At 44.4% G+C, this 27,884-nt stretch overlaps 3 protein-coding genes across 5 annotated transcripts; 1 reads left to right on the top strand and 2 right to left on the bottom strand.

The window, feature by feature from the left end:
* Positions 1-1,093: 1,093 nt before the first annotated feature.
* On the bottom strand, positions 1,094-9,622 carry lonrf2 (LON peptidase N-terminal domain and ring finger 2). Its single transcript, XM_003962216.3, has 12 exons — positions 7,988-9,622; positions 5,627-5,745; positions 5,423-5,545; positions 5,183-5,338; positions 4,869-5,079; positions 4,575-4,674; positions 4,348-4,462; positions 4,151-4,272; positions 3,880-4,066; positions 3,656-3,790; positions 3,406-3,555; positions 1,094-3,295 (listed from the first exon to the last, which is right to left on the bottom strand). Exons 1-12 carry the CDS (start codon positions 8,706-8,708, stop codon positions 3,137-3,139), a joined length of 2,298 nt encoding a protein of 765 aa, XP_003962265.1. The 5' UTR covers positions 8,709-9,622; the 3' UTR covers positions 1,094-3,136.
* Positions 9,623-20,153: 10,531 nt separating this feature from the next.
* On the top strand, positions 20,154-22,479 carry nms (neuromedin S). 3 transcript variants are annotated; one of them, XM_029835845.1, is made up of 7 exons: positions 20,154-20,343; positions 20,605-20,648; positions 20,754-20,810; positions 21,519-21,545; positions 21,627-21,689; positions 21,958-22,032; positions 22,299-22,479. In XM_029835845.1, exons 1-7 carry the CDS (start codon positions 20,271-20,273, stop codon positions 22,329-22,331), a joined length of 372 nt encoding a protein of 123 aa, XP_029691705.1. In that variant the 5' UTR covers positions 20,154-20,270; the 3' UTR covers positions 22,332-22,479. The 3 variants fall into 3 exon arrangements, with proteins under 3 accessions (XP_029691705.1, XP_011611577.1, XP_029691708.1); XM_011613275.2 differs by having other exon boundaries at positions 21,627-21,680; XM_029835848.1 differs by having other exon boundaries at positions 20,608-20,648.
* A 193-nt stretch (positions 22,480-22,672) lies between these two features.
* On the bottom strand, positions 22,673-26,056 carry pdcl3 (phosducin-like 3). The gene is made up of 6 exons (XM_003962160.3): positions 25,964-26,056; positions 24,427-24,544; positions 23,988-24,078; positions 23,591-23,734; positions 23,290-23,498; positions 22,673-23,142 (listed from the first exon to the last, which is right to left on the bottom strand). The coding sequence occupies exons 1-6, from the start codon at positions 25,967-25,969 to the stop codon at positions 22,997-22,999; spliced, it is 714 nt and encodes a 237-aa protein (XP_003962209.1). The 5' UTR covers positions 25,970-26,056; the 3' UTR covers positions 22,673-22,996.
* Positions 26,057-27,884: the final 1,828 nt, after the last annotated feature.

The following is a 27,884-nucleotide window of genomic DNA, read 5'->3' on the forward strand; positions in this document are numbered from 1 at the left end:
CCTCAGATGGACACGGGGTAAATAGAGCGTGTGAAATGGAGACAGTGATAAATATTTCAGAGAGGCTTTCACTGCTCCTCTCCTGTGCTCGATGGCGCGTTGAGCGCGCAGCCGCGTTATATCCTGGGCTTGATTACAGGTTGGTGCTCGTAAAGAACACATGGAACAGGAAGGAGCCCACGAAGACATGCTGGATATGTGGGTTTAGTCTCTGGAACCAAGTCACAATTTGTGCAGTGACGCAACATTTCAGCTCAACTGCAACGTAATAAAAACGTACTAATGAGCGTTTAATTTGTTTAATTTACTTTTGTGCCTCTTTAATGTTCCACCCAGATTAATATTAGCCACATGGACATTAATTTTCAAGTATTTTGATGGCCTGTTGCCTGAATGCAGACCTAAATGGGATGTTTTAGTGTTAATGACTCGGTTCTCCTCCCCTCCCGTCCATGTTCCCAGGTGGAAAGCCGAGATCCCAGAGGATTCCTCTCAGCTCAGCAAACAATCTCGGCTGTCGCAACAAAAACAGCTCAGAATAACTCAAAAGGCCTCAAGGAGGAGGTTGGGTGAAGGTGGTTTGAAGGGCAGCAGGGGTCAGAGGTCAGAGTAACACCCCCCTGACATTTGCTGCTTGAATGGGCAGAAGGAACTCGGCTGATCTAGGAGCCATCTGATGGCTCAGCTGATTCAGCAGACTTTGAGCTGTGCCTGACATGTGGCCCAACTGTTGGGATCAGCTAGGACACTGTTCCATTCATGGCTTCACGTGAACCCACAGCACGTTTGTGATCCTCTAAGTTCTAAGAAAGATGGTTAACTGCAAGTTTAAGCATAGTCCAGAATCACAATAAATTTTGGGCCGTCAATTGGGAATGAAAATTTACATGTTGGCACAAAAACTGAATTTCAGTCCTAAAAATAACATGTCTGTTAAAAATGTGGTCGACACTGCCCCCATCTGGTCATACTGCGTCACTACACCGTTTATTTATTTGAAAATGTTAAATTTTATGTCACTTGCCCAGAGAACACGATATTAAGCTGTACATGTTATACAATTTTCCTTGCTACAAATTAACAGACACACAGATTTAACATTTTTCCTTTATTTGCAATAAAAAATAGTTATAAGATCTCCCTTTACAAATATACCAGGGAATGCAGCACATTGTGAACCCCCCAGCCCTGGTGGAGCCACAAACATTTGGAAGGAAGAGAATTTTTGTCATGTTGCGCATCCACACGCACACAATCAATTAAGTTCGACCAAGGTTTCCAATACAGACAACAGATGGGTAAACTATCAATCACAAAGTTCGACACAAACATTATCAATGTGACCAACAGAACGCGCCGGTTTATCGGACACTGTCACGTGTCTGCTGCGGATTCTGTGCACGTTCCCACAACGAAGGGGCCGTTTTGTGCGTGATTTGTAATGACTGCTGGATGAAATATTCATGTCTTTCTTCCTTACAAGCTTCAACATTTCGATTTGGTTGCAGACACTCATATTTTTAGGAACACGTGCAACATTTACCCCCGGAACAACCAAAGACTCAGTTCTGGGACAAAATCTGGACCTCAGTGTAGATGTGGGGACGCTCTTCTTCGTATCTATTAAAGATTTTACCACCTTAGTCAGGGAAAGCTCTGACTCGATGATGATATACAGCCCGGATGTTTCATTTCAGCCATTGACACTTCCCCAGATTTAGTCTTTATAAAGGTGCTATAATGGTTCTGGATTGATCCTAAAGATTTCATCGAGTGTTTCCAGCCCAGCCAGGCTGAATCTCCAACAGCATATTCTGAGCTGGTATAGTTGGACAGCTGTTTCATGAGGGCTTTACTGCTCTTGTGTGGATACGGTAGGAAAATGGTCCCAAGCTCCACTTTCATGTCATATTTTGGATTATTTTGGATTATTACTGTTCTCTCTGCTGTTTTAGGCTGGACACAGTGTGTTGTGCCAGATAGGCTGGGGAACAAAACAATTCTGCATTCTTAAACTAGGCGAGGCTGTCTGAAGTACAACAGCTGTATTAGTGTGCATGTGAATACTGACAGAGCACGAGAGACAATGACATGTCCTTTAAATAAATCTACCAAGGCCTCCGGGTCACATTGATATACATGGAATTGACCCAACTTAATGTTTCACCATACACTTATACTTAAGGACATAGCAAAAAGAACCAAAATCATTAAAAAATATACACAACCAACCCTTATAGCTAAGTTTGTGTTGTCCCAGAGATATGCTACAATAGGACAAAGAAGTTCCAGATTGTGTACATCTGCATGTCTCTAATTCCATCTACACGCTAACGTTATTATATTAAATCTTAATTTAAAGCAAGACCATGTTTTTTTTGTGGAGTTGCGCCTGTTCTCAGCGTCTCTTGAATTAGCTTTGCGATCTGAATCCCAGCTAAACGCCACGAGCCCAATGGTACCGGTCGCTCCCGTCAGAATGAGGTATGCCTGTGCGGGGGCAGCCACGGCAGACACGAAGTGCCTCCTGCGCTGACGTTTTGGCCGTGTGTGGCTGCGCCGCCACCGTGAGGGCGCCGCCACCGTGAGGGCGCCGCCACCGTGAGGGCGCCGCCAACGTAGGGGCGCCGCCAACGTAGGGGCGGTAAATGTAGTCGAGAGGAAGAAACCAAAAAAGAAACTGCCACAGATGAATACATTCACTTTTGCGAGTTGCGCTGTGTTTTTGCTTCATATTTATGAGACTTTTGGGATTTGACTGTTGGTGTGTGTGTGTGGGGGAAGGGGGGGGGGGGGGGCACTTATCCACTAGCAGCTCTCTCCTCCCCTGACAATAAAACAATCGGGGTTACCGGGTGAACAGAGGTGTCACAGCCTCGGAGGTCATCTGTTCAACCAGGTGCCGAAGCTTCCGTTTGAGAAGTGGCCTGGAGGGGGGAGGGGGGGGGGGGTAATGCCGAAATAAGGGATGGACAGGTACGAAAGTGGGAATTCTCTCGGTCAAAAAAAAAATGTAAACAGTTGTGTTTAGAGAACCAAAGAGACAGGAAGGAGCTGATGAACGTGATGGTGTGAGCGCACGTGAGGACGAGCCTCTCAGTCAATCAGTCAGATGAGCCGACGCCCGATGGCGCCATCACCGCGGCCTCTTCCGCGTGACAAAGATGAGCACTCTGCGGATGGCGATGAGGCGGTCTTTGAGTGAGGTCATAGCGAGGATGGTGAGCTGCGCACGATTTTCCAATGGAAGAACGGCGAGAAGCCACCAGCACCAGGCGGGACCGCTGGGAGTGGCCTGCAGGAGGACACGGACACAGGAGCGATTAGCCCGCTACAACTTTAAACCATGAGAAGAGGCGGACGCGTCTCTCGTCTAGATACGAGTCGAGACCCATCTGGACCCACCTGCGGGTCCGAGTCTTTACTGGGAAGGTGTCCAAAGTGGCTGAGGATCTGGCTCTTCATGTTGTCTTTCAGGGAGGTGAACCAGCCGCTGGCTTGCTCGTACACGGAGTCGTGCATCTTCAGAAGCTCCACCAGCTCCTCAGCCTCCACCTGATTGTGCAGAGATTAGATTTTAAGGCAGCGCTCTCCATCGATCCACTCTACAAAAAGGCTTTGAATCATCCGACATGAGCCCGGACGGTCCTCGTACCCTTCTGTCCTCCAGGTATTCGATCTTGGCGGTGTGGTAGCCGTCTCGCTGGCCGTGGCTGAGAACCTTGAACCTCGACACGCCGATGGTGTCCACAACCGAACGGCCGTCGGGGAAAAACTTCACATCTCGCACCTTAAAAGAAGTCAAGATCAATATTTGTGCTCCGAGAGAGGAAAGCCTGGAAATAGCACCCGCATTCTCCTCGGGACACGCGCGCCCACCTGAAGCATGCAGCCGTAGTCAGCGAAGCCTTTGAGGTCGTCGGCGATGCACATGCCGAACTGCTTGGTGCCCGTCTCCATGGAGCGGCGGATCATGAGGCGGTAGCGCGGCTCGAACACGTGCAGCGGGCAGGGGATGGTGGGGAAGGCCATGGTGCACACAAAGATGGGCACTTCTTGGTTTAGGCTGCGGACGACAGAGACGAGCCGGATCACATTAGGAACATTCGGAAGATACTGCGTCACCATCAGGTGGATAATGACGACTGACTTGGAAAGCTCCTTCATCTCCTCCTCGTGGATTTTCTTCCTCTCTGCCAGCTCTTCTGCTAGAAAGCGCTGCAGGACTTCTTCCATCAGCAGGGTCTTGCTGTAGCCTCTAGTGGCCAGATACTGCAATGACATGTGAATTATTGCACCGATGCCACACTGGCTGGCCTGGAAAACGCCCTGGGTGGACCTACGCACCTCAGACAGGTTCTCTTTGCACAGGGGGCAGTTGGGGTTGTGGTCCATGCAGCGCTCTAGACACTTGAGGCAGAAGGTGTGACCGCAGGGTGTGGCCACAGGCTCATAGAACAATCTGGAGCAGAAACAACAATTCAAATGCTAAAACTGCAAGAAGGGATCGAGCTGATGTTGACATTGGTGAAGTCACGTGTGAACATGGTGTTGGGCGGCGTGCGGTTGGTCACCTCATGCACAGAGAGCACTCCAGGTCTGCACTGTCCAGCAGATTAGTAGGGACCACCCTCGTGCAACCCACTGTGGCCTTTTGAACGCTGCTCATCTCGTCTGCACAGAAGATCCCATCATCAGCGCACACAAAAAGTGTCTCTATGCAGGTTTAAATGATTTGTACAGTGGAATGAAGCCTGAGGTGAAATTCACTATGCACACGCTCTGGAACAGGAAATGCAGCTAACTGGTCCAGTGCTCAAAAGGATAATCTGCTCTAATAGTTCTTCCATGTAAAACAATTCTCATACCGGATTTGTGCACTTTGGAAGGAGGATTTAACGTCGCCGAGGGCCCATCTCCGCTGTACTTCCTCTTGACGCCGCCAGGGGGCAGCGGTAGAGCGGCGAGGATGCTGTTGCGGGTCTTGGTGCTTTCGTCCCCAGCAGAGGCGTCTGAGTTACTGGGACTCGGGGAAGACAGTTTGGAGGAAGACTCAGCCGTCACGCTGAACTCTGAGGCCTAGACGGAGACAATACGAAATATGAGGTTTGGAGTTTGGAGGTTTGATGGCGCGTTGGGTGGATCTCCGACCAAAAAGAGAATGATTTGGGGCGGCACGAACCTGCGATGAGGACCCAGATCTCTGCGTCAGCGGGCTCAGGGACCTGAGCAAGGCAGCAGGTTTAATGAGGCGGTCAGTCAACCCCCCCTGCAGCGGGTGCAGCGGGGTCGGCATCTCCTCGTTCTCAAACACGGAGGAGAAGAGTTCGCTGAGGACCTGCAGGGTGAAGCAGAACAAGGTCGATGACAAAGGACACATCAAGCGCAGGGACCCGGTCATTTTGGGAACCCTTTCTCTCACCTTCTGAGCCTCTAGTTTGACTTTGGACCAGTCTGGCTTCAGCGCCGCACACATGAGGAATTCCTGGAAGGCTTCATCGTTCCGGTCGGCTTTCCTCAACGCCGTGGCTCTCAAATAATGAGCCTAAAACACGACAGGAGTTTCCGTGTTGAACGCCAGTGAGAATAAAGGCTGCGTGAAAGCGTCTTGCAGAATGTCCCTCACCTTGGTCCAGAAGGGCTTCATTCTGCAGAGGCTGCTGGCATCCTGCACCGCCAGGCCGAAGTTCTTCATCTCCATGTTCAACTCGGCCCGCTGGCACAGCAGCCTGCCTGAAGAGGGCACTGTTGACCACAAAGAAACGCCACAGCGTCAGCGGGCAGCTCCGAGGCTTTTGTTCTAGGTCTGGCAGAAGTAGGGCATCAACGTAACACGTGACCCAAAGCCTACTTTATACAAGAGAAAGCCATGTAACCTGCGCTGCCATAATTAACAATGTCAGAAGTCAAGTCCCAACTTGTTTAGTTACACAACTTGAGGGCAGCGTGCTCTCTTGGTGGCCTACTAACAGCTAAATATCCGGGGGTATTTTTGCTTCAGCTTTGTGCGGACGCGCTCCATAAAAGGTCTCATTTGACCGAACTCCGAAAGGGCGACTTTTCAGCGTGGAGCTCAACACCTTAAACCCCCGTTTTCGTTTGCTTTTCTCAAACTTGGAGCTGATCAGATAACTTTTCTGACAAAGAAATGTCATCATCGAGGGGATATTTTTGCTGGGATGTACGTCATAAACCAGCACCTACGGATCACTGGGCTTGTGGCTCTCGTGGGCAACATTCACATTGTTAGCCACATGATTGAATACAGTCAGTTATATTTGTATTTTATCAGTTACAGTCGTAGCTACACGTGACTTTTAGAGCACCTAAACGTGAAAGTAATAACACTAAGTGGGCATTTCTGGACAGCAGATAACGATAAGCTCCTGCTTTCCCGCATGTAACTTTGTTGGAGATTATTGATTTACCAACAGCTCTTTTACAGGAGTGTATAATAATAAATGGCATCATGAATCCGAGACAACAGCGAGCTGGCGGGTGCGGTCATGTGACCGAGTGGAGCGGAGGTAAAGGGACTCCAGAGCCTTCGAATGCAGAACTGAAGATTTAGTGACACGAGTTCAGAAAACAGAACGTTTCATCCAACCCAACTGAGCAGAAGGTGAAGAAGCTGCCCGAGCTGGGTCAGACGAGACCCGGACACCCGCAGCAGGACCCACACACCCTCTACTGTGCACGTTTCCCCACTCTCGGGACAGTCTGACTGCAGGGATTCCTGGAGGAAAATGGGAATTCCATTTACCTGCAGTCACACTACTCCCAGTATTGTGAAAGCCTTGGAATTACACAAATAATTACCCTTTATTTTTCTTTACGTGGCAAATAATTACAATAAGTTCTGGATGAAATGTTGGTCTGATACGGCAGCAGCAGTTTTCAGTGATTTATTGGTGTGATGGGATGTATTTCAGAGCGACTGAGGCTCCTGCTTGGATGCTGACGGAACACTACGGTACCGCAGGTTCTGCTCTCAGAAACCGGTCATGTGACCGCTGCAGCTCCTCCGACACATCAGCGGAAGCGTCCGTGTGAGCAGCTACATCTGCATATTTAGCTGTGGATTTGTTCTTCTTAGTCCCTGAGGAACTAAACGTGCGGCCTTACGCACGTCCCAGAGATTCCAAGAGTGAACGCCACCCTCGGAACGCCAAAGCAGCCTCCGAAACGCCGTTATCTGTTAACGTGTTGGACGACCCTACGGCGTGCATATGCCGGCGTACAGCGTGGAACTGAAAATGGACAAACCCGAAGCAGGCTGGAGACGCCAGAAGGCCTCGTGCTGCACGTGTAGCACCAACACCAGCTGGCAGCGACACGGCGTGGAGGCATCTGCTGCGCTGTCTGTTCTTTAGCAGCCGCGCGCGTCAATATTGAGCCGTGGAGATTCATATCTGACAACATTCACGCTTCTCCCTCCAAATTCCGAAACCCGGAGTGAGTCCTTGGGTTTTTAAAAAATAACGGCGAAGCGTTAAACAGGGACGTGTCGCGTCATCGCGGCTGTTAGGGAATTCAGCGGCAAATTTATTGCCCTTTCACCTCTAAATGTTATTCAACGGTGGACAAAGGCAGGTTATGAAACAGCGGCAGTGGGGGGAGGGGCCAACACTCTAGACGGTGTCACCACTTTCTTCATTATGTAAACATTATGTAAATATTTAATAAGTACAGAGAGCGGACGATTACTTTGGAAAGATACACACACCCCCACTGCTTCAGGTTACCTATTTAGAAGATATTCTGAAGATATAAATACTATGTGGCTCCGGGGGGAGGGGTAAATGTGCTGGTTAGGTAATGAGGTGTGGGGCATCATATAACGGTCTGACCTCAGACGGGAGTGGCGCCCCCTATCGGTGACACGGTACAACTACAGTGCCGAAATATAGGTCACCTGTCTGGAACTCATCAACTTCAAAAAATACCTGATGTTAAACACAAATATATGTAAAGAGGTTCCTCTTACCTAGGTCAACAGCGGCGTTCAGCTTCTCCAGAGCGGCGGGGAGATTCTGTTTTTTCCACAAAACCTCCCCTTCGATCCAAAACTTCCTGCCTTTGCTCTCGGACCCGAAAAGTTTATCCAGCAAGCCGCCGAGAACAACGTTCAGCCTCCGTCCGTTGGGCAGAGCGTCTATTTTATTCAGCTTCTGCCTGCAGCTGCTGCAGTCCTCGGCGGGCTTGTCCTCCAAGCACCGCTTGCAGAACGTGTGTCCGCACTCCACCGTGGTGGGCTCGTACAGGAGGCTTCTGCACAGGCGGCACGAAAACAGATCCAGCGGCTCGTGGTCCCCGTCCACGGCGGTCCCGTCCTCCTCGTTGCTGCCGTGTCCGTTCAACCCCCCCAGTTCTTTCTCACGGAGGGTCCGGGCGATGGTTTCCACCAGGAAGGGCAGCTCCTCCGGGCGCAGCCTGCACAGGCGAGCCGCAAAGCAGTACGCGTCGAGCGCCTCGGATATCCGCCCGGCACGGGCCAGGGAGTCGGCCTTCCTCAGACACAAGCCCCTGTCAGGTTGGTGGAGGTCAGCGAGCTGGGAGCTGTAGATCTCCACAGCCAGGTTAAAGTCCCCAGCCCGGCAGGCTTCCTCTGCCACCTCCAGCATTTCGGGACAGATGCCCGCAGCCTTCGGGTCGGAGAGAGGGTGGACGAAGAGCTCGCCCTGGTGAGCTCGAACCTCCGTCTCCATCCCCGTCACCGAATGGGAACTATAATAAACTTCGGAGCTATTTAATAAGAGTCTGGCGAAAGCAGACGAAACTTCCCTCGGTGCTCGAACATCATAACCATCATAACCATAACATCATTAGCATTTGCTCTCGACCCGACCAGCCGGTTGTATCACCACCTCGATAGTGGCCATCGGAAGTAGGTTAGGACCGGTTCTGAGTCATGACCTCAACCTCGATAAAATAGGGCACCTATGTAACATCGCCGGCCCGTGTCAAAGTCCCTCCAACAGCTGGCGAGCGCTGCCGGGCCAATTACGCCGCGACGGGACGCGCTTTCGGTGCCACCACCGGCCGCGTCTGATAAGGAACACGAGAGGAATTTACTGCCCTCGTGTCAATAAAAACAAACAGTTTGTTTTCAAAAAGGAAAACTCGCTGCTACAAAAACTAACTTTGGTTTAAGAGGAATACTCGGTGACACTATAGCATGTAAAGCGGACAGCTACTGGGCAAAGTCCTCGGTGCTCAGCAAATGAGATTATATTCTAAGATACTGCAGCCGGCCAAACTAAAGTCAATTTGACGTTTCAGAACGATTTATAATACGCGACACTAAAGGTAGATGATTTTTGCCTTGGCTATTTTGTCTGACAAACCCCGAGTGATCGCGGCTGTAATTTTTATGCAAGAGACCCCGGTGCAGTAAGACCATTAGCTAACATTAGCTAATGTTAGACCTGGTAGCTAACACCGAATCGGCTTTTGCTCGTCCGCAAACGAATTCTTATCGGTACGACGTTTCAAACCTCGCATGAAATGGACGAATCCAGGAGTAATTTCCTCTTCTAAGGAAAACAAATATAAACACAGGGGTACTCCCTCTTGGTCGCTAGCCAGCTAGCTTCGGGAGCTAGAGGTTGTTCCCCCTTTAGATTCCCATGTAGTTACGGTTCAGAGAAACAAACTAGCGCAGGGTGTCACATGACCCCGACGCCGCGCTCCCATTGGTCGGTTATGTGGCTCGCTTATATAACGCGATGATATTGTATAACCGCGACATCGCGGACGACTGTAAAGTTATTCGGAACAAGCTCACTTTTCTTCCTCCTTACCTCCGTTTTACATTTTATACGTCAAGCAGGTTCGCTCACCTTGAGTAAAATGGAATTGTGTGTTCCTTCGGCTCGAACTGTCACTTTAATCTCGCTTTCTGGGATCGATTTATTTAGTTTAGTTTTATGTAACACTTTATATAAGCCTTGTTTTTTCGCCTGGTTTTGAAACTGCTCCACATTCTATATGATACTTATGAAACCAATATGGAGAATACTAATTTTTATGACACCACCTATACAGGTTATATACTGTATGTGTGAACACTGATATTATTTGCAGCAGGTAATTCCAATAGCTGTGACCCAGTTCGGGGAAGGGATCTGCAGAACGCAATGACAGACAATCCTTTTTGGATCACTGCAGAGGAACTCCAGGCTGCTTCCAGGGTCAGGCTTGACCTGTATGGCCATATGTTACCTAAGACACCCATCAACCTCGCAAATTGGCCAGCCTGCTGTGTGTACTGGTGTGTTATTTCCCAACAGATTGCAGGCAGCAGATAGAACATGAAGAATGAGGACAATGGTGGGACAGCACGGGGACAGCAGACTGGATCTACAGAGTTCATTTCACAGGGTGGCTGATGAAATATGTTTGCACGGGTATCATTCCAACATGGCGTTGTTGTTGTTACTGTGCAATAGCCCCCAAATCCCAGAACGACCAGACATTGCTTTGGATGATGAGTACATTCTAATAAATCTATTGGCTTTATGTTTCCACCCTTACATATTCGATTCTAATTAGGGCAAAAACACACTTTAATGCTAGTTTATAATTTTTATTTTTTTTTTGTCAAAACTCCAAAATAAACATTTGAAAGGCCAAAAAGGTTACCTTCTGAATAACATACAGAAATTACTAAAAGGGAGACTGAGGAAAGTATAATTATACATAAATGATTTCATCTCTGTTAAACATCCACATCAATGTTTCGAGACACAAACAAACCACTGAATTCCTCCCGGTATCAGTATCTGGCCATGGCTGCCAGCATGAGCTGCTATTCACATGCTAATGAAATGCTCTGCAATTATCAAAGTATTAGTCAAAGCTGCTATTTGATCAGTCATTTACTCTCCTTGAGTTTCTACTCTCAGTCCTCTTGAAGGATTAGCCATTTAGTGATACAAAGAACAACAGAAACATATAGTTTTTAGCCATTTTTAGGACACTGGCTCGACATTATGTATCTGGGATGACTAGTAGTGGTTTTTTCATGGTCACATGCAACATGGACACAACCTTCTTTTCTTTCTTACGACACAGGCTTGGGTGACCTACATTTAACATTCAGCCACAGTGTTTTATAATTTGCCTAAATCCTGTCAATGCAGCGCGTTAGCACTGGGTTACAGTGAATTCCTTTTCTCCCAGCAGTAAAGTAAACCCCCGTCTTCAGATCACAGTTCAGCGAAACAAGGAGAAGAGCTGAAAGAAGGCGACGGGGCTCTCTGCCACTGAGAAAACAAGGTGAAGCTACTGGAACGACTGGTTTGGTACCTGTGAGCTGATTTAGACTCATCGGGATTAAAAGAACAGTCTCAGGTCCAAGGATGAAGAAAACGTTATTAAACAGGAAAAACATCATGTTTCTAGCCCATCGTACAACAACCACAAATTATTTTTATTATGGTCTTATGATCTGTTATTATATTTTTATGCTCATTGACACAGTAATAGTGTGCTCTTTATATCACTATAATGCCTGTTTAAAATAGCCTGATAAACTCAGTTTGCAATTATCTTTATATTTGTCATTTTATTTGCAGCACATCCATAAAAAGACGTTAAAAGAAAAACCATGACCTTTGGCAAAGGTCCCCTGTAATGAGAATTACCAACAACTCCAGTAAACACAACAAAGACTTCCCTTAAACTCACAACCTGCGATGGTCGGTCTGGTTGCTTATTGTTTTATATGTTTCCTGCAATAAATTTGTTATCTTGCTTCTGAAAGCTTCAACATTAAAATCGTGGAATCCTGCTCACAGAGTTCTTTTAACAACCTGTCCAGTCATTTGGAGAAGAATAGCAGATTTTTATACCGTGAGCACATGATGTTGTGTTGTGATTATGCAGGCAGGAACACGTGAGCGCCTGCTCGGCTGTTCGGAGAGCGGTCAGACCTCCAGGAGGAGAGCGAGTCTATAATTTCCTTCAATCTGCCGATTGTCCCTGTTTTCAGTGCAGGAAAAAGGCTGAAAAGAAAGAAAGCACATCATTACTGAGGCCATGTTTCTTTACAGGTGGTTCAAACTGTAATTCGAAGGTATACCTGAAAGCATTTTCTTGCATTATCCTCGTTGTCATGTTTTTGTCATCTGTAGTGTCTTTGGAGGCAGACAGTGATCATAGTTTGGACCACACGTGAGTCCTGGTCTGAACACTGTGTTTTTTATATTATTTTCTAATGGAATCATCACTCATTTACTTGCAAACAAAGTGCAAATCCTGTGTGTCACCTGTGTCACCTCCACTCCCACATATATTTAAATGATTAAAGGATTACAACACAAAGAAAGCAAAGGGATTTTTATACAATGAAATCAAATAATTCAATCTTTAAAACAATATTAACATTTTGAAACTGGAGAATGTTGCAAACCGCCTGACAGATTCCAGATAAACGGCTCCTCCATCCACAGAAGGAGAACCTTAAAATGAAAGATAAACAAAAGGCTTCACAATAAAAAGATCAATAAAAAGAACCTACAAGGAAGCAGAAAGAGAAGTTCGCCGCTTCAGAGTGTCTCTGACAGTTTAGCGGCGTATCGATGTGAAGATTGCAACGTTGGTATTATTAAATCGGGAGGGTTGTATAACCGGAACTCGCTCCATTGTCATCACGCTTTCTCTGCAGAGTGCATGATGTCCTTTATCAGCAACACGTGACTCTGATGCCATTCAGGAAAAATGTACGCGCCCAGGCACGGGTGCACACACACACACATACACACACACACACACGCACGCGCGCACACAGCACCTGTCGGCCAGGTCAAGGGTGTGATTTTCAGTTGGCGTGAGTGAATAATGAGGGAGGAGAGCAGCAACATGTGAGCGCCTGTCCTGCTGGCACATGAGACAGGAGGGGTGGAGGACTGGGCTCCACGGTTGCCACGGAGACCAGAGCAGTCACATTTACCCCCTTCACCAAATGAGCGCACGCACAAGTGCCTAAAAGGGACAGTGATCAGCATGTTCCTTCTCATTTCGGCTCCCGTCTCTCCTGTCCGCAGCCTCTGATCGGAGCCGATAAAACTCCCTTCCTCATGTGTTCTCTCTTTGCACCGACTGTGTTTGAATAGCACGTTAGTCAGATTAGCCTCCTGCTCATTAAAGAGAAGCGTCCACACACACGCCTGGCCCTGGGGCACCAGGGGGCCGCTCCGTATCTGAGGCGCAATGATTAGTAGCAGGTTTTTGTGATGACCCTGTTTATGATCCTTCCTACCACCCTCCATCTTTACAGGTAAATTAACTGTGTGCAGAAAATTAAAGAAAAATCTGTTTTTAGAATGTGCTGTTAATCATATTTGTGTCAAGGCAGATATAATGTATGATCATATAAAATTATTGAAATTGAAGAACTAATAACGCGGAATTTCATTATGCTTTCAAACTTTTAATTCAATTTCCCCTTATATCAGACTCGCCACTAGATGACACTCTCAGGACAGGTGATGCGCAGCTGGGATCACGTGGCTGTGGTAACTAAGCAAACACTGTCGAAATCCGCGTGTTTGTGTGCGTGTGACTGATCTTGTAGTTGCTACATATTGATTAACAAAATATTCATTCCACCAGCAAAGTGAGGACATTTTTCAGGTCCACACAACGTCAAAGCATTGTCTGAGGGTTAAGACGTGATTTTAAGGTTGACGCTGTGTGTGTGTGTGTGTGTGTGTGTGTGTGTGTGTGTGTGTGTGTGTGTGTGTGTGTGTGTGTGTGTGTGTGTGAGAGAGAGAGAGAGACAGACAGACAGAAACTGATGTCACTTTAAACTCTAGTGTCGTGCACGGAAACAACTTGTTTAATTTTGACATCTAAAGGTCACATAGATCCAGGTTCTATTGTCCAGCTCAAATAAAAGACGTGGCCTCTAAAACTCTATAGATAATTTGATTCCACTATTTACTGGACACCAGCTCCCATCAGTGCTGCTGGAGCTGATTCCTGGAACCTGCTGCGACTAATGAGATCATAAAGATGCACTTGGCTATGAGTTATGAGTCATGCAGACTCTAACCTACAGGAGACTCACGTTCAAACGTCACAAAAAACACAAGAATGTTGGGAGTCGAGCAGCCAACAGGAAAAAGAGTCCCGGGGAATCTTCAGGGCAGGCGATAAGGCCGTTTGGATCATTAGAAAAACAACGTGAATGACTAAGATTGATGCGTCCTATCTAAGCAGACATCTGGTTCCTCCTCCTGGACGACAGCACACGGCAAAATTTGAGGAATTTCCAGGAATTCATGTGTAAAATTTACACAATGTGCAAAGGCCCATAGACACACACACACACACAAATGTAGCAGCCAGAAAAAAACAAAAACTATATAAAGGAGATTTCTATTTGACCTTTGAGTGTCGACAGTGCAGGGTGCTGACGCGTCACACTATATGCTTCTGGGTGCCTCCAATCAACACCAGCAGTAGATGGCGTTTCTCACACCTGTTACCCACCTGAGTATTAGCCTGAAGTATTATACCTGAAGGTGACATGAAGTCTAAAACAGGTTGAAACATTCAACTGGTCCAAGTAAAATGTGCTGGTGCTTGTGAATCGCTACTTTCAGAAGATTGTAAAGGCTTAAGAAGTTCAAAATGCCTTCTATAACCACGTATATCTATTATACATATATTTAACGCTTCATAAGCGCCTAACGAAAAAATGCTATCGTTGTAAACGAACCTGAAATAACCGTTGGCACACAAACGCACCACATGAGGGAAGACAAGGTGAATATAGATAAAGGAAATGTTGAAGCAAAATGAGATCCTTTACAATGGAAATCAAATATGTAAACCAGTTCCACATCATAAAAAGGTGAAAAATTGCGGCTCACGATGAAAGGAGGTGCAGCTTCCCCCTGATTCTGGCTGTGTGGAATAACCCAATAAAGGAAGCTGCTGGTCTGACTGATGGATGATGTTTGTCTGACTGTCTGACGGCCGTCATTTAACAGGGCATCATCTTTAATTTAGTTGCTGCCTTATTGGACTTCAGGGCTGGATGAGCAACGTCCTTTCATTAGAAGTGCTAAAAGCAGCACAACATAGGCAGAAAGTTTGATTCTTAAGCCAAGTAATTCTCCCCAGTTTTGCTGCACTCGTGATTGTTTTGGCTTTGACGTCCCGATAAAGTGGGTTTTATTGACGCTGCGGGTGGGCGGCTCATCAGACAGGCCACATATTGTCTGTGTAAATCATCCATCTAGTCAGAGGCAGAGGAAGCACATTTCCCTAGGTGGGAAAGAACGGCCATTTAATCAATTTAATCACTTAGTCTGAACCTGAAAAGCAAGAATACGGAGACTAAAAAGACTAACAACTCTGTTCTGAGGGCATTTAAATAATAAAACAGAAGAAAAAGATGGCCATTATCAGCATAAATCTAAACATTTACTCTTTACTTGCTCACAAGTTAACGTGTGTCACAGTCTTGTTAACCCCTTTAATCAGAAATATATCAAATAGTCTGTTTCTTCTTGACTATTTTGCGCACTTAACATGACAAAGTCGTAGAATAATGAGAAGAAATACATTAGTAGAACTTGTGTCATGGTGAAGATCACTCTACGGTGGATCTCTATTCCCGCCACTAGATGGGGCCAGATCTAACACACTGGAGCGTAAAAGGAGCCACCAGATCAAAGCTGTGATTCAATCCAATGTGGAGAGCTGCTGAGACTTCAAACAGAATAAATCTGTGCATGTTTCTGATCAAGGCTGCTCAGAAGGAAAAGATTCCTGCATTTGCAGGTTGTTGGCGGAATGAGGCAGTTGTTTTGAGCTCCTGCTCGACTGGGATGTGCAGGTGTTGGAGGAGACGTTCAGGGACAACCGAACAACTGTCAGCAGTAGATTCTTGACTCTCTGCCCAGCGATGGAGAGAATGGAAAAGGGACAGTTATGTGCAGTGGGAACGATTGTGTCTCTCGACGGTTCACTCTCACAAACGCTGAATTTGTGCCTGATTTTCTTCAAATATCTAAAGCTAAAACAGCCAAAGGAGAGTAATAAAGGAGTATTTTACCTACTGACTGCTGGAATCACCAAATAATAAAGAAACTAAGCACAAATAAACTGATAAATATGGATGTTATAATCATTTAAGCTATGGGTTGTTTAAAAATTGCATTAGTAATAAACAACTATATCAAAAAAGTTGGAGCAAGCTCAGTTTAATCGAGTTAGCGCTTCATATATATATATATATATACAGTATATATATATATATATATTTTTTTTTTTTTTGTCTGTGTATTCCAGCCCACAACTGAATTATCCGGCCACGTGGGAAATGAACACAGAAAGTTGTTCATTTTCATCAGCGTCCTTGTTCTCTTACTTTCTGCTGCACAGCATCTATTTTTTTCCCTCCATCTCTGTTCTCGCGCCCCCTCAGCACCAGTCGTCAGCGTCCTCTGACTCACATCAGTGTTTGTTAATGGAAGGCATCTGTCTCCAGCCACACATTCGTCCTGCTGCTGAGGAGGCCCCTCTGCCGCCTGGTGTGAAAAAGAATCACATCAAATTGCTCTTTTATAAAAAAAAAAAAAGGCCCCTTATTAATGAGTAAGAGCGCCTGCTGCGTTGCTCAGCTTGCAGCTTTAGTCAGAAAGAAGCCAATAAAGCCCAGAAACAGGCGCTAGATCAATACTTTCAAAGAATTTAGATTATTAGTAGTGCTGGAATGTATTCTGCACCATTGACCACCACTGATTTGAGAAGTTCCCAGAGTAAATTTAGGGATTTATTACTTGATAACTGGTATAAACAGTGCAAATGTCACACTGGAAGATTTTGATTCTAAATGTTGCATTTAATGGGCTAAAACCAGAATCTAATTCACTCAAAATTGGGCTTCATTGAAGCAGGAATCAGCTGGTCCTCTCTCAATTACACTTAAGCAAAGGGATTGTGGCGGCTTGAATTCAGTGGGGGGAAGAAAAATCGGAACTTGATCCTGTTAGATCATTATAGCCTAATTTGGCCACAACTCACGGCCGCGCCAGGGTGGAGCGCAGCCCTGGATTTAACATTCCCGGAGCGACACTTGGGCTGCATCGACCACATGAGATGTGACAGTCTGAGTCATTTTAAAGGTGAGGCCACACTGACTTACGGCTTTAATAAGGGCCCGAGCATTGATGTGCTGCAACACAAAGGGATGTGGACTCATTACTGCTGTGGCCTGATACACACCCGGACCAGAGACAGGCTATCGGCAATATAAGTCAGCTGCTGGTCACCTCACCCTCACCCCCCCCCACATCAGGCCTGTTCTTTTTGGTACATGTGTTGGAGGAAGGGCGAGTAGGCTGTTTTCCTCAAATCGCTGAATCGTCATTAGGAAGGTGGGGAATTAATGAGTCAGATGAACCCCCTACCGCCACCCTCCCTGGCTCAGTTCGTACCCAAATCTCATGGAGTGCATGAGTGGTATGAGTCATGTGACCACTGTGGAACAGTGACTCAAATGACCACGGCGTGGAAGGACGTAAACTCAGCTTGAGTAAGTTAATTTAGAGCCCAAATTCACAAACACTGGTTTACAAACTGCACTGCTGTGACCTCTTCTGTCCTTAGACCCTCGAACTGAGTCAGGAAAAACATTAAAACCCTGAAGGAGAGCCCCCAGATGAGGGATCCGTCTCCCTGGGACGGGCAGACAAGCAGTACTGAAGACACACGCAGAGACCATCAGCATTAACATCAGTAAAATACAGTTTCTGGTCATTATCATTACCAATATTGGCTGTGTTCCAGTCTGTCCATAGATGGTAATAGAAAAGAAGGTAAATAAGAGGGAGCGAGAGCATGAAGAGCCTTACAGATGAGGAGGATTTTAAATTCTACTCTACGTTTTACAGGGATGTAGAGAAGAACTCTCTTTTCCTGGTTCTACACCTCAGCAGCTGCATTCTGGACCTGCTGTAGAGTCTTTAATGGCTTGTTTGGGCGGCCCGATTGGTGCGCTGGCTCATAAAAGGAAGACAGGGACCAGAAACCATCCAGCTGGTGTGTACAAACCCAGCTGCTGCTGAAAAACAATTAGCACTAAAGCGTGCACTGGAACCCACTAGACTGCAGGTCCCTGTAATGTGGTCTGTGTGAGTGAGTGTGTGTGTGTGTGTGTGTCCCACAGGTGTGTTCTGCAGCGGGTTTTGTGACGGCACGTCATCGTCATCACAAGGAACGTCGCAGTGTTTCGACCGTTTTGAGGGGCGTTTGCAGCTTGACCCACTGACCCGGTCCAGCCAGTACAGGACGTGGAAGAGCAAAAGGGGGGGCCATGGAGCCCCCGTTGTTGTTTCAGTTAAACAATGAAACTGACCGATTACTTTCAACACATTTGGACCAGTGTTAACACCATAATTCTGTAAGAACACAAGTCAATTTAGTGGCTACGTTTGTGTTTTGCTTCATGCATAAACAAAGGTAAATTACAGGCTGAGCCCAGAAATAAGTGATAATTAAATAAATAGTTTCTTACAAATGTCCACATCACGTATTTGGGCTCAGTTAGTCTGAGCAAATGTTTACATTCAGCGACACCATGGAGAAGATCAGCTGTTGTTGAATGCAGGGATGGCTGCTGACTGTTGTGTCTCAGTAGAAATAGAAATTAAACACTCAGCGCTGCTGCTGACGTCTCCACAACTGTGCTTTAACTTTAGGAGCCGGCAGGAACAATCCATCTATTGAGTGAGAGACCGTATAAGAGGGATGTGATTCAGGTGTTCCCTTACGCAACGGAGACCACACACACATTGTGATTTGTTGTCCTGGGTCATCAAAGACCAACAAAACCCTGAAGATCAATAACAGCAATGCCAAAGTTCGCTGATTGTCACTGACCTGAAAACAATGGGTCATTTTTGCTACATTAACAGCTTTTGCTTCAGTTCTGGTCCAGTTTAAGCAACATGAATGTAAAAATCTGTTGTGGGAGATGTGGCTGCATCTAGTGGTGTACATGTAGATTCCAAGAACACTGGATCTTAATAAGTGTTATATAAATAAAGCTGAATTGAATTAATAAGTTACATTAGCAATGACAAAATGTCATATTCTAATGTGTTGGCATTAGTGGGGCGAGTTGAGCATCTACTCAGGTGGACCCGCATCAGTCTTTCTACCATGTTCTAAAGTTTAGTCAACAAAAACATCTGCTCATGGTAATATGCACAATAAAAACATACATTATAACAGTTCTGATGACCTATAATCATCTGTAAGTGTAAAAGAACAACACTCACCATTGTTCATGCTCTTGGTTAAAAGGCCTCGTATTGCTCCATGAAGCATTTCGATGGCATTTATACTGAGAATATTTCATGGGAAAATAGTGCAGAAGGAAATATGTATATATGAAGTGTAGCTGAAGAGCTCCCCATTCCCTCTACGGGTGATACACAGTTCACTTGGACACTAAGTTCACCTGAATCACAGATTCTTTTAATCATACAAAGGTCAGCTCGTGATGTAAAATCAAGTGTGAGAACATGCGTCCAGGTCCTGCATCAGCATCAGGCGTGTTAATTATGGCAGCGTGTTGGCTTTATCTGCTCTGTGCAGTTAATCCCTGAACAATGGATGTGATCCCTGATCAGATTAGAAACAACAGAGATATCTACAGAAGCCTCTTACAGTGAAACGGTCACTGCAACAGGGAGCGATGCCGAACGTGTCGCTCTGTATATAGAACGTATTAAATAAACATGCTCATTAAATCCATTCACGCTCACTATAGATTCGGTGACCACGCACAGCAACAATGTTGCTACAATCATCTTTCGCACACCTGTAGATGTTGGAGAATGCATTTTTCACCCTATATCTCACCTTACTATCCAGAAAAAATGGAAATACAAAAGTTAGTCTACAGGTGTCATACTGGTCCACATTTCTGTCTTCCACGGATCTCATCAATCATCATTTCCCAAACATGCTGGAGATTCCAGTCATGTTTTCCCAACTTACCAATTTGACATCAGCCTTAATGGAATGAATCCCAGAGAGAGAGAGAAAGAGAGGGGGAGCAGAGAGAGGCAGAAAGAGAGAGGCAGAGAGAGCTCGAGGGAGGATTGGTCACCTCTGCGTAATAACAGGATACCAGTTAAACTGCTGCAGGCACAGGGCTCAGACCACACAGACGCTTGCTGGGAGACCCAAAACCAGTCTCCGAAGCCGAGTGGAGTTAGGAGAGGAAGAGAAGAGCCGGAGCCATGACTCTCACAACTGTGCGACAACTTTTTCTGCTGTACTTGCTGTGGCTGTGTGGAACTTGGAGCACAACAGGTGGGCGAACATTCCGCTTTATTCAGACTAGAGAGGGGGGAGAGGATGATTTGGACTTTGAATGATCATTTTCTCAGGTTTCAACCAAAACTATTCTCAAATGAGAGAGCAAGGGTTCCTTTTTTAGCACCAACATCTGTTTTCTGCCTTTATTGGCGTCAAAGATATCCAGCGACTATTGAATGGCGCCATTCAAATTAGACAAGCTGGCGCTTCACCACCTTTGAGTGACTGACAACATTTCCTGTGTTCTCCCTCCAGCAGCCAGCCCTTTAAATCAGTGGGGAGATGGACGGCTGTTCAAGGTGAAGAGTTTCATTTTACACTGATAAGAGCACCCAGAACTGTTGAGAATGAACCAGTACAGCATAGTGCACCCGTTTACCAAGCGCTGCCTCGTTTGTCGGCAGGTTCGAGACATCCACAGTGGAGACCAAGGGGATGTTTTGTGGGGGGACCAGAATGAGGTGCGTTACAAACATGTTTCATGCCTTTTTAGATTGAAACTACATTTCCCATCAGCCTTCAGTTCTACTCTCAGTTGTTTTGATTCAAGTGTAATTAATATGTTTGTAAGGATTGTAACATGTTGATAGAAAAGAGGGGACAAAAAAGGGGACATTAATGACATCTGCCAAGGTTGTTTTTTTTTTTTTTTAATCATCAGAAAAGTTTTGATTTCTGTAGGATGAATGTGACAAATCATCAGCACAGTGAAATCTCCTGGAAATGCTCCTTTAAGCAAAGCTGATAAATATATTGGCATTGCTATTTAGAAAATATGCTGCTGAATTGTGATCTTTAGATGATACCTTACGTTCTTTTTGCCATGGTATAAAGTATCTACTACTGAGCCAAAGTCAAAAATACAATACGAATTCAATATTTGTGGTTGATCACTTTAAATTCCACTTTGTCTTAACATCAATTTGTGACTAGTTCGGCCCGAAGTTTAACACCAACTTAAGGACAACAGTAAACTTTGGTGGCCATCTGTACAGTTCATATTTTACTCATGCAAGTTGTTGAGAAGCTCCAAATAAGCCTCATTAAATAACTTTCTATATGAAGAAAAATAGTTCCTCCATGTCCCATGATGCTTTGCTTTAGTGTAAACGAACAGCTGAATATTAAGAACATTTCATTGAAAAGATTTTTCTTCTGCTTTTACATAGGAGCAAATCCAGAATGTTTTCAAAAGAGTAAGTATTTAAATTCAGAACTCATTTTTTGAGGATTTCTCAGTGGAAACGGGTCACCGACTTTCTATATTTCCCTCGTAGTTCCTGTTTCATTACTCCAAAGCACACAACTCTGTGGGAGCCGTACAACGCGAGGTGAGCCAGGCAAGCACATGAACATTGCCATTTTTAGGGGGACATTATCGTGTAAGAGAACTTTTAGACCCATTATGGAAGATCTGGCAGCATCTAGTGGTGAGAATACAGATAGCAAGGATTTGTTCCTATTATACATTCAAATATAAGAACAAATAGAGAGCAACATTAAACAATTAAGACCGAAGAAATGTGCAGCTTATGGGTTTATCTTAGGTATCGGGTCACGTGTTTTTAGTTGATGTTACAGATCTAAAATCATCTCCTCCCTTTTCAGTCTGACTCGGTTCATCCTTTGATGCGACTTTCCCCAAAGCTTTCCCAGAGAAGAAATAAAAAGGTGGTTCTTTTGGTAAGAAAACCACACATACGGCACCGTTTAATTCTTCCTTTTTTATCTTAACCTTGTTATTTAGTGTCCCTTAACAGACTTGACTTTAAAGTGTAAAAATGTCACATTTCCCCCTAAATAAATTATATCAAGCTACAGAAACAAGCAAATAGAGTCATATTGAGTAAAGAAAAATAGCACAATAACACAGAGTCAAAGTTACATTAATTGGATGTGTTTACCTTCAATTGCCACTGACAATGTCTTTTTTCTTCCCAATGACACAGAAGATTCGCGGCCTGCCGGAGGGGATGTTGTAGAAAGGAAAGAGGAGAGAATGTAAATCAGGCGTCGCAGAAGAGCAGCCGATTGTCCCCAGAGGACGGAGAAACAGGGATCTGTGATGTGTTTTTCCAGACAGAAACATGAGGCTTTGTTACCAAACAGTAAATTCTAAGTGAAACTGTGGCTGCTGTGTGTCTTCCTGCTTCCACACGTGATTCTCTCAGCACAAATCTGCCCTGGTGGACACTCTTACACCACACGGGAGGCTCTGCGTCCAGGCTGCACACTCAAAACAAGACAGGAAATGTCTTTCCACACAGCACATGTGACCCCCCACAACATTTTATGAGTTAACCAAGAAAGACTGCTCAGATTATTTTGGCAAAGATGTGAACTTGGGTTTAATTTAATTAAACTGAAATGTACATGTACATTTGGTGAAACAATAATCACATAACAATAAAAAAAAAAGTGTTTAAAATTTGCGTCTGATCTGTTTTTCAAGGTTCGGTTGTGTGTGATTCCGGCCTTGCTTTTCCCTGCAGAGCCGTCCAGGAGAAGATCCAGCACCAAGGTCACGGGTTTGATTCCCTCCAGCGGAGTGTCTGTGAGCAGCACTGGGTTGCCATGACTACTCTGCATCTCAAAAACATGCCAAATGTTAAGATTTTCGGCACCAACGCAGCCGTTTCCTTTATTTTTAATCGTCCTCGTCCTCTGAACTGTCTTTTCTCGTGGGCATTGAACATCTGATTGACGACATCAGCTTGTCTTCAATTTTTTTCTTGGGGTTCTCCTCCAGGTCGGTCGTCACCGCTCCAGTCTCTGACAACCTCCACTCCAGCTCTGATGGGAAACAAATGAGACACAGAATTTCATTTGTAAATCTTCCAGAAGATGTGGCGTTAAACTGCATTAGTTTCCATTGTGGGTGATCCAGGGGGAGGTTATTAATCTATCAGATTGCAGCAAGGATGGGAAAACAGATCGTACCTTCAACTTTGAGGTTCATGCCTCCAAAGACCAGTGGGCCGATGAACTGAGCCTTCATCTCTCCCTCCAGATACACAAAGATGGTGGGCAAGTTCCGGTCAGGGTAATTTGGGATGCAGGTGGTGGAGATGGACTTAAGGAACTTGGTCTGGGGGAACTTTCTGGCCAACTGACTCATGTGCTGGTTGATGAGGGCGCACAAAGGGATGCTGGAAAGGAAGCGTTGGGAAGTCACGAGCAGCGGTCTCGTAGTTTCTTTTCAAACGCTGTTGAAGATGTTAGTGAAGCTGGGTGACCCTACCCTTGTTTGTAGAGGTGCAGCACCACCCAGATTCCTTCCCCGGCCTTGTTGACCTCCTTGATGTAATCCTGCCCTGAGATTTCTCCAACAGTTCCAAACACATTCTTCATCTGAGCTGCCTTCCACTCTGCCAGACGCTTCTGTCTGCAAGGAGGCAACAAACATTTAATTAATTCGGACTTTTCCTAACAGATCTGAAACCAGAATGATTTTTGAAAAAAACAAATTGTTTTTAATACAGCAATTACATTTGTCACACTATAATTTATTCCAACCTACTTTGGTCCAGTTTGGTGACTCAGACATTTGAAAACCAGTTGACTGGTTGACTTAAACTACGTATAAATGCAAATGTATGAGGTTGCTCCTTACATGGCAACGGACACTGACAGCTCACCTGTACATCTCAATAGCAGCCTCATCCTCTTCACCAAACTCATCTTCGTTCTCCTCTAGTTCATCCAGTGTCATGTCCTCGTAGGTTTTAACTGTGAGGTTAAACAGCACAAATCGTCTCTTTTCAAAGATTCCACAAATAACCCTTAAAAATATTTTATATATTTTGTTATTTACTGATTTTACCATTTTATTGTTTTGTTTTTTTACTGAAACATTATTTTTAACCTATACTTTGTGCTGCTGTAACAACTTAAATTCCCCAACCACAGTTCAAATAAAGTATCTCAGTAATCAGTAATTTTTTTTTATGATTTTTTTTTAAACAACAGTTTTGAACAGTTTTTTAAACAAGCGATATTTTCTTTTAACTTCTAATTTGGAAAGTTTAAGAACCACCAGAGTAAAATATTGTTATTTTTACAAACAGTTTCTCTTACCAACAGACTGCTGTTGGAGGACCAGTTCTTCCTCTTCATTATCTTTGGGTTCTTCTTTGGGTGGAAGAATGCCTTTCTTCCTCAGAATATCGTTCCACTCCGTATCTTCATTTGGGTCCTGGAGGAAATAGATTATAAATAACAGTAACATATCTGTTGATGTCAACCATGACAACAGAAACGAAGTGGTGCCAGAGTGATATTTGCACAAGCAGACGGTGTTAGCTAAAGATGTATCTAGTTTAGAAATATGAATTAAATTCAGGGTTTGATTAATCTCATCATGATTTATGCAATAAATGGATATCCAACTGTGGTTTACAACCATTGGTTTTCAAGACTGAGAGGCTGTCTTGGTTTTTTATATACATTTATATAATCTCTTCCTCGCCCTCCTGGGCAGTGCCTTTGGACTTGAGTCCTCTACCAGAGGCCTGGGAGTCTGAGGGTTCTGTGCAGGATCTTAGCTGTTCCTAGGTCTGCGCTCTTCTGGACAGAGATCTCTGATGTGGTTCCTGGTATCTGCTGGAGCATCTACTCAGCTTGGGTGTTACTGCCCCTAGTGTCCCGATCACCACTGGGACCACTGTTGCCTTCATCCCCCACACTCTCTCCATCTCCTCCTTCAGCCCTTGGTACTTCTCCAGCTTCTCGTGTTCCTTCTTCCTGATGTTGCCATCACTTGGGATTGCTACATCTATCACCACCACTGTCTCCTGGTGTTTATCCACCACCACTATGTCAGGCTGGTTGGCCACCACCATCTTGTCAGTCTGGATCTGGAAGTCCCACAGGATCTTGGCCTGCTTGTTCTCCACCACTTTCGGGGGTGTCTCCCACCTGGACCCTGGGACCTCCAGTCCATACTCAGTGCAGATGTTCCTGTACACTATGCCAGCCACCTGGATATGCCACTCCATGTATGCCTTGCCTGCCAACATCTTGCACCCTGCTGTGATGTGCTGGACTGTCTCAGGGACGTCTCCACAAAGCTTACACCTGGGGTCTTGTCTGGTAAGGTAGACCCTGGTGTGTATTGCTCTGGTGTTCAGGGCCTGTTCTTGTGCATACATAGATACACATACACACACGTATGTGTATATACATAATACATACCCACACACACACATACACATACATACATACATACATACATACATACATACATACATACATTCAGCCATTTGTTTTGCTGCATTTATTTTTCTAGATTCTTCCGGCTCGGAGATATAATTTATGTTACGATAAATTGTTGTGATATAAATAAATTCACGTTTGATCTGTCATAAATTAAGCAGCAACGATAAACATAATCTAAAAAAAAAAACCACGTCCACCTGTCACAGCAGTTTCTTCTGTAATTCAAAAATTTGAAGCTAACATTTCCCCAGCGTCTCCTTTACTGGTCTAAATATCCAACGCTCCGCCCTGCTTTGGAACAAGGTTCACACAGAACGGGTGAATAATTCATGCTGTATAATCTGCTTCGTTCTGATTAAAATCCATTATTTCAAAGTTTAACAAAACTTCTACTAACCTGCATTTTGAAAGAAGAAATGCTCTTGTGAAATCACACCGCTGCTCTCCTCCCAGATGCGGAAGCAGAAAGACCGTCCAAAAAATGATTCCGCTAGAAACAACATGCCGGAACTAAAATAAATGCCCGAAGTAAAACATATTCCATACTAAAAAATATACCACACTTATTTATCGTATGCATATATTATCCTAAACAATGTTTAAGCAGTTTCAATCTATTTTTGTCAGGTATTTACGTTCTGTAGTGGGACATCAAAGAGGGTTTAATATGGGACAATAATAAAAGTGACACGTACTTCCTTTTGCGAGCAATATAACCATAAAAGGAGTTGGATCGCGGTATTCCATTTGTGGTCAAGGAGAGCGACACCAAACAGGTGCTGCCATTCGCCCTCCATCCAACAGTTTCAAACACACACACACACACACACACACACACACACACACACACACACCCACACACGCACACACACCCACACACACACACTTGAATAGGGGAAGAGCTGCTACATATTTTTGTACACAATCGTGTGTATATAATATAGGTACACGCAAAAATAAACAAATGAAACAATTCTAAATTATGAGACAATGGTCAATTCAATACCTCGAAATATATACAGAAGGTACTGTAGTATTCATAAACCTGTGACCAACTTGTTAATGTTTAGCATATCATACTCTCTTAAGGGCAGACTTTTATGGCTCACATAGCGTTACAGAGCACAGAAATACATAAGTTTACCTTTTGTTATAATATTAATGTGAGAGGGGTTGACATTCTAGGCTTATTGTGAAAGAAAATAATATAATACAATATACTTGTAAATTACAATTGCCACCGCGAGCACCTGAAGCGCGTCAGCGGATCAGCCAATCACAGGAGAGCAGCCACTCGCTGCCGGAAGTGGCGAAAGTTGTTGAAATCGGAAGTCGAACGATGATGTCTCACTCTGCCCTAATATTTATTTATTTATTTGTTTGTTTGTTTGTTTGTTTATTGCTAAGTCAGGAGTTCAGTTGACGTACTTGCCAAATGCGGAACATTTCGAAGATTTCTGATTTTGTGCCATGCAGACCAATATAAACAAATCTGACACTCCAGTAATTTTTACTTGTATTGTTGTTTAGTTGTTTATTCTGCTACCACACCCCAGATTAATATATGGTTAATATATTCTTAGTTTACCTTCTATTTATCTTATATGTAATTTGGAATAAAACTAATTCCAATTGCATATGTTTCCCAAAATAGTGGCACATATAATACTAAAGCTAGGATTACACTTAGCATTGGTATTACATCATTGATAAAAATTTTGGTTGACTTATTAATATGCTTGGGCTGCTGAGAATGTTATTGTAAGTGACCTGAGTGTTACATTTATAGCTTATAGAATTTATGTAAGATTTGTTTATAATCACTTCTAGTTAAATTTTTGGTATTTCTGGCATGAAGGAATGATGCCCCAGGAAGGATAATCAATGTAGCTAAATAATTTTCATTATGTGCACTATTTTTTTAACAGCTATGAATTTCGTTTTGAATTTATTCTCTAAAAATAAAATTCAATTCATTTATTTAGAATGAGGTTTTGCTATAGCACCTTAAAGACCAACCAGTAATGACCATAGTGCTGTATAAAATATAAATTATACACGAAAATATTACTAGCCACATCAACAAGGTGTGTAAGTATGCCAATAGTATACTACTATTAATCATAACATAATAATAATCATAATTATAACCATATGCCACTTTTATCTATTTCTGCTTTGTTTTTTGTAAAGTGGTGGTAATAAATATTTTTGTAAAATCATTTGTATTATCATTCAATTTTTCAGCAGTTAGGTTTCAGAGAAGAAAAACTAATAATCTTCAGAAATGGTCAAAGGGGCGTTGATAAGAGTCGCCT

The sequence above is a fragment of the Takifugu rubripes genome, chromosome 1 (genome assembly GCF_901000725.2).
Source record: "Takifugu rubripes chromosome 1, fTakRub1.2, whole genome shotgun sequence".
Classification (NCBI taxonomy): domain Eukaryota; kingdom Metazoa; phylum Chordata; class Actinopteri; order Tetraodontiformes; family Tetraodontidae; genus Takifugu; species Takifugu rubripes.

Excerpts from the sequence above, each read along its gene's own strand:
- lonrf2 (XM_003962216.3), bottom strand. The coding sequence starts at position 8,708 with ATGGAGACGGAGGTTCGAGCTCACCAGGGCGAGCTCTTCGTCCACCCT. Across the intron at positions 4,463-4,574 it reads GAGTGCTCTCTGTGCATGAG|ATTGTTCTATGAGCCTGTGG; the intron begins GTGACCAACCGC and ends TTTCTGCTCCAG. Across the intron at positions 3,556-3,655 it reads AATACCTGGAGGACAGAAGG|GTGGAGGCTGAGGAGCTGGT; the intron begins GTACGAGGACCG and ends CTGCACAATCAG.
- nms (XM_029835845.1), top strand. The coding sequence starts at position 20,271 with ATGACTCTCACAACTGTGCGACAACTTTTTCTGCTGTACTTGCTGTGG. Across the intron at positions 20,344-20,604 it reads TGGAACTTGGAGCACAACAG|CAGCCAGCCCTTTAAATCAG; the intron begins GTGGGCGAACAT and ends TTCTCCCTCCAG. Across the intron at positions 22,033-22,298 it reads ATAAAAAGGTGGTTCTTTTG|AAGATTCGCGGCCTGCCGGA; the intron begins GTAAGAAAACCA and ends CCAATGACACAG.
- pdcl3 (XM_003962160.3), bottom strand. Across the intron at positions 23,735-23,987 it reads GCTGCTATTGAGATGTACAG|ACAGAAGCGTCTGGCAGAGT; the intron begins GTGAGCTGTCAG and ends GCCTCCTTGCAG. Across the intron at positions 23,143-23,289 it reads CATGAACCTCAAAGTTGAAG|AGCTGGAGTGGAGGTTGTCA; the intron begins GTACGATCTGTT and ends GTTTCCCATCAG.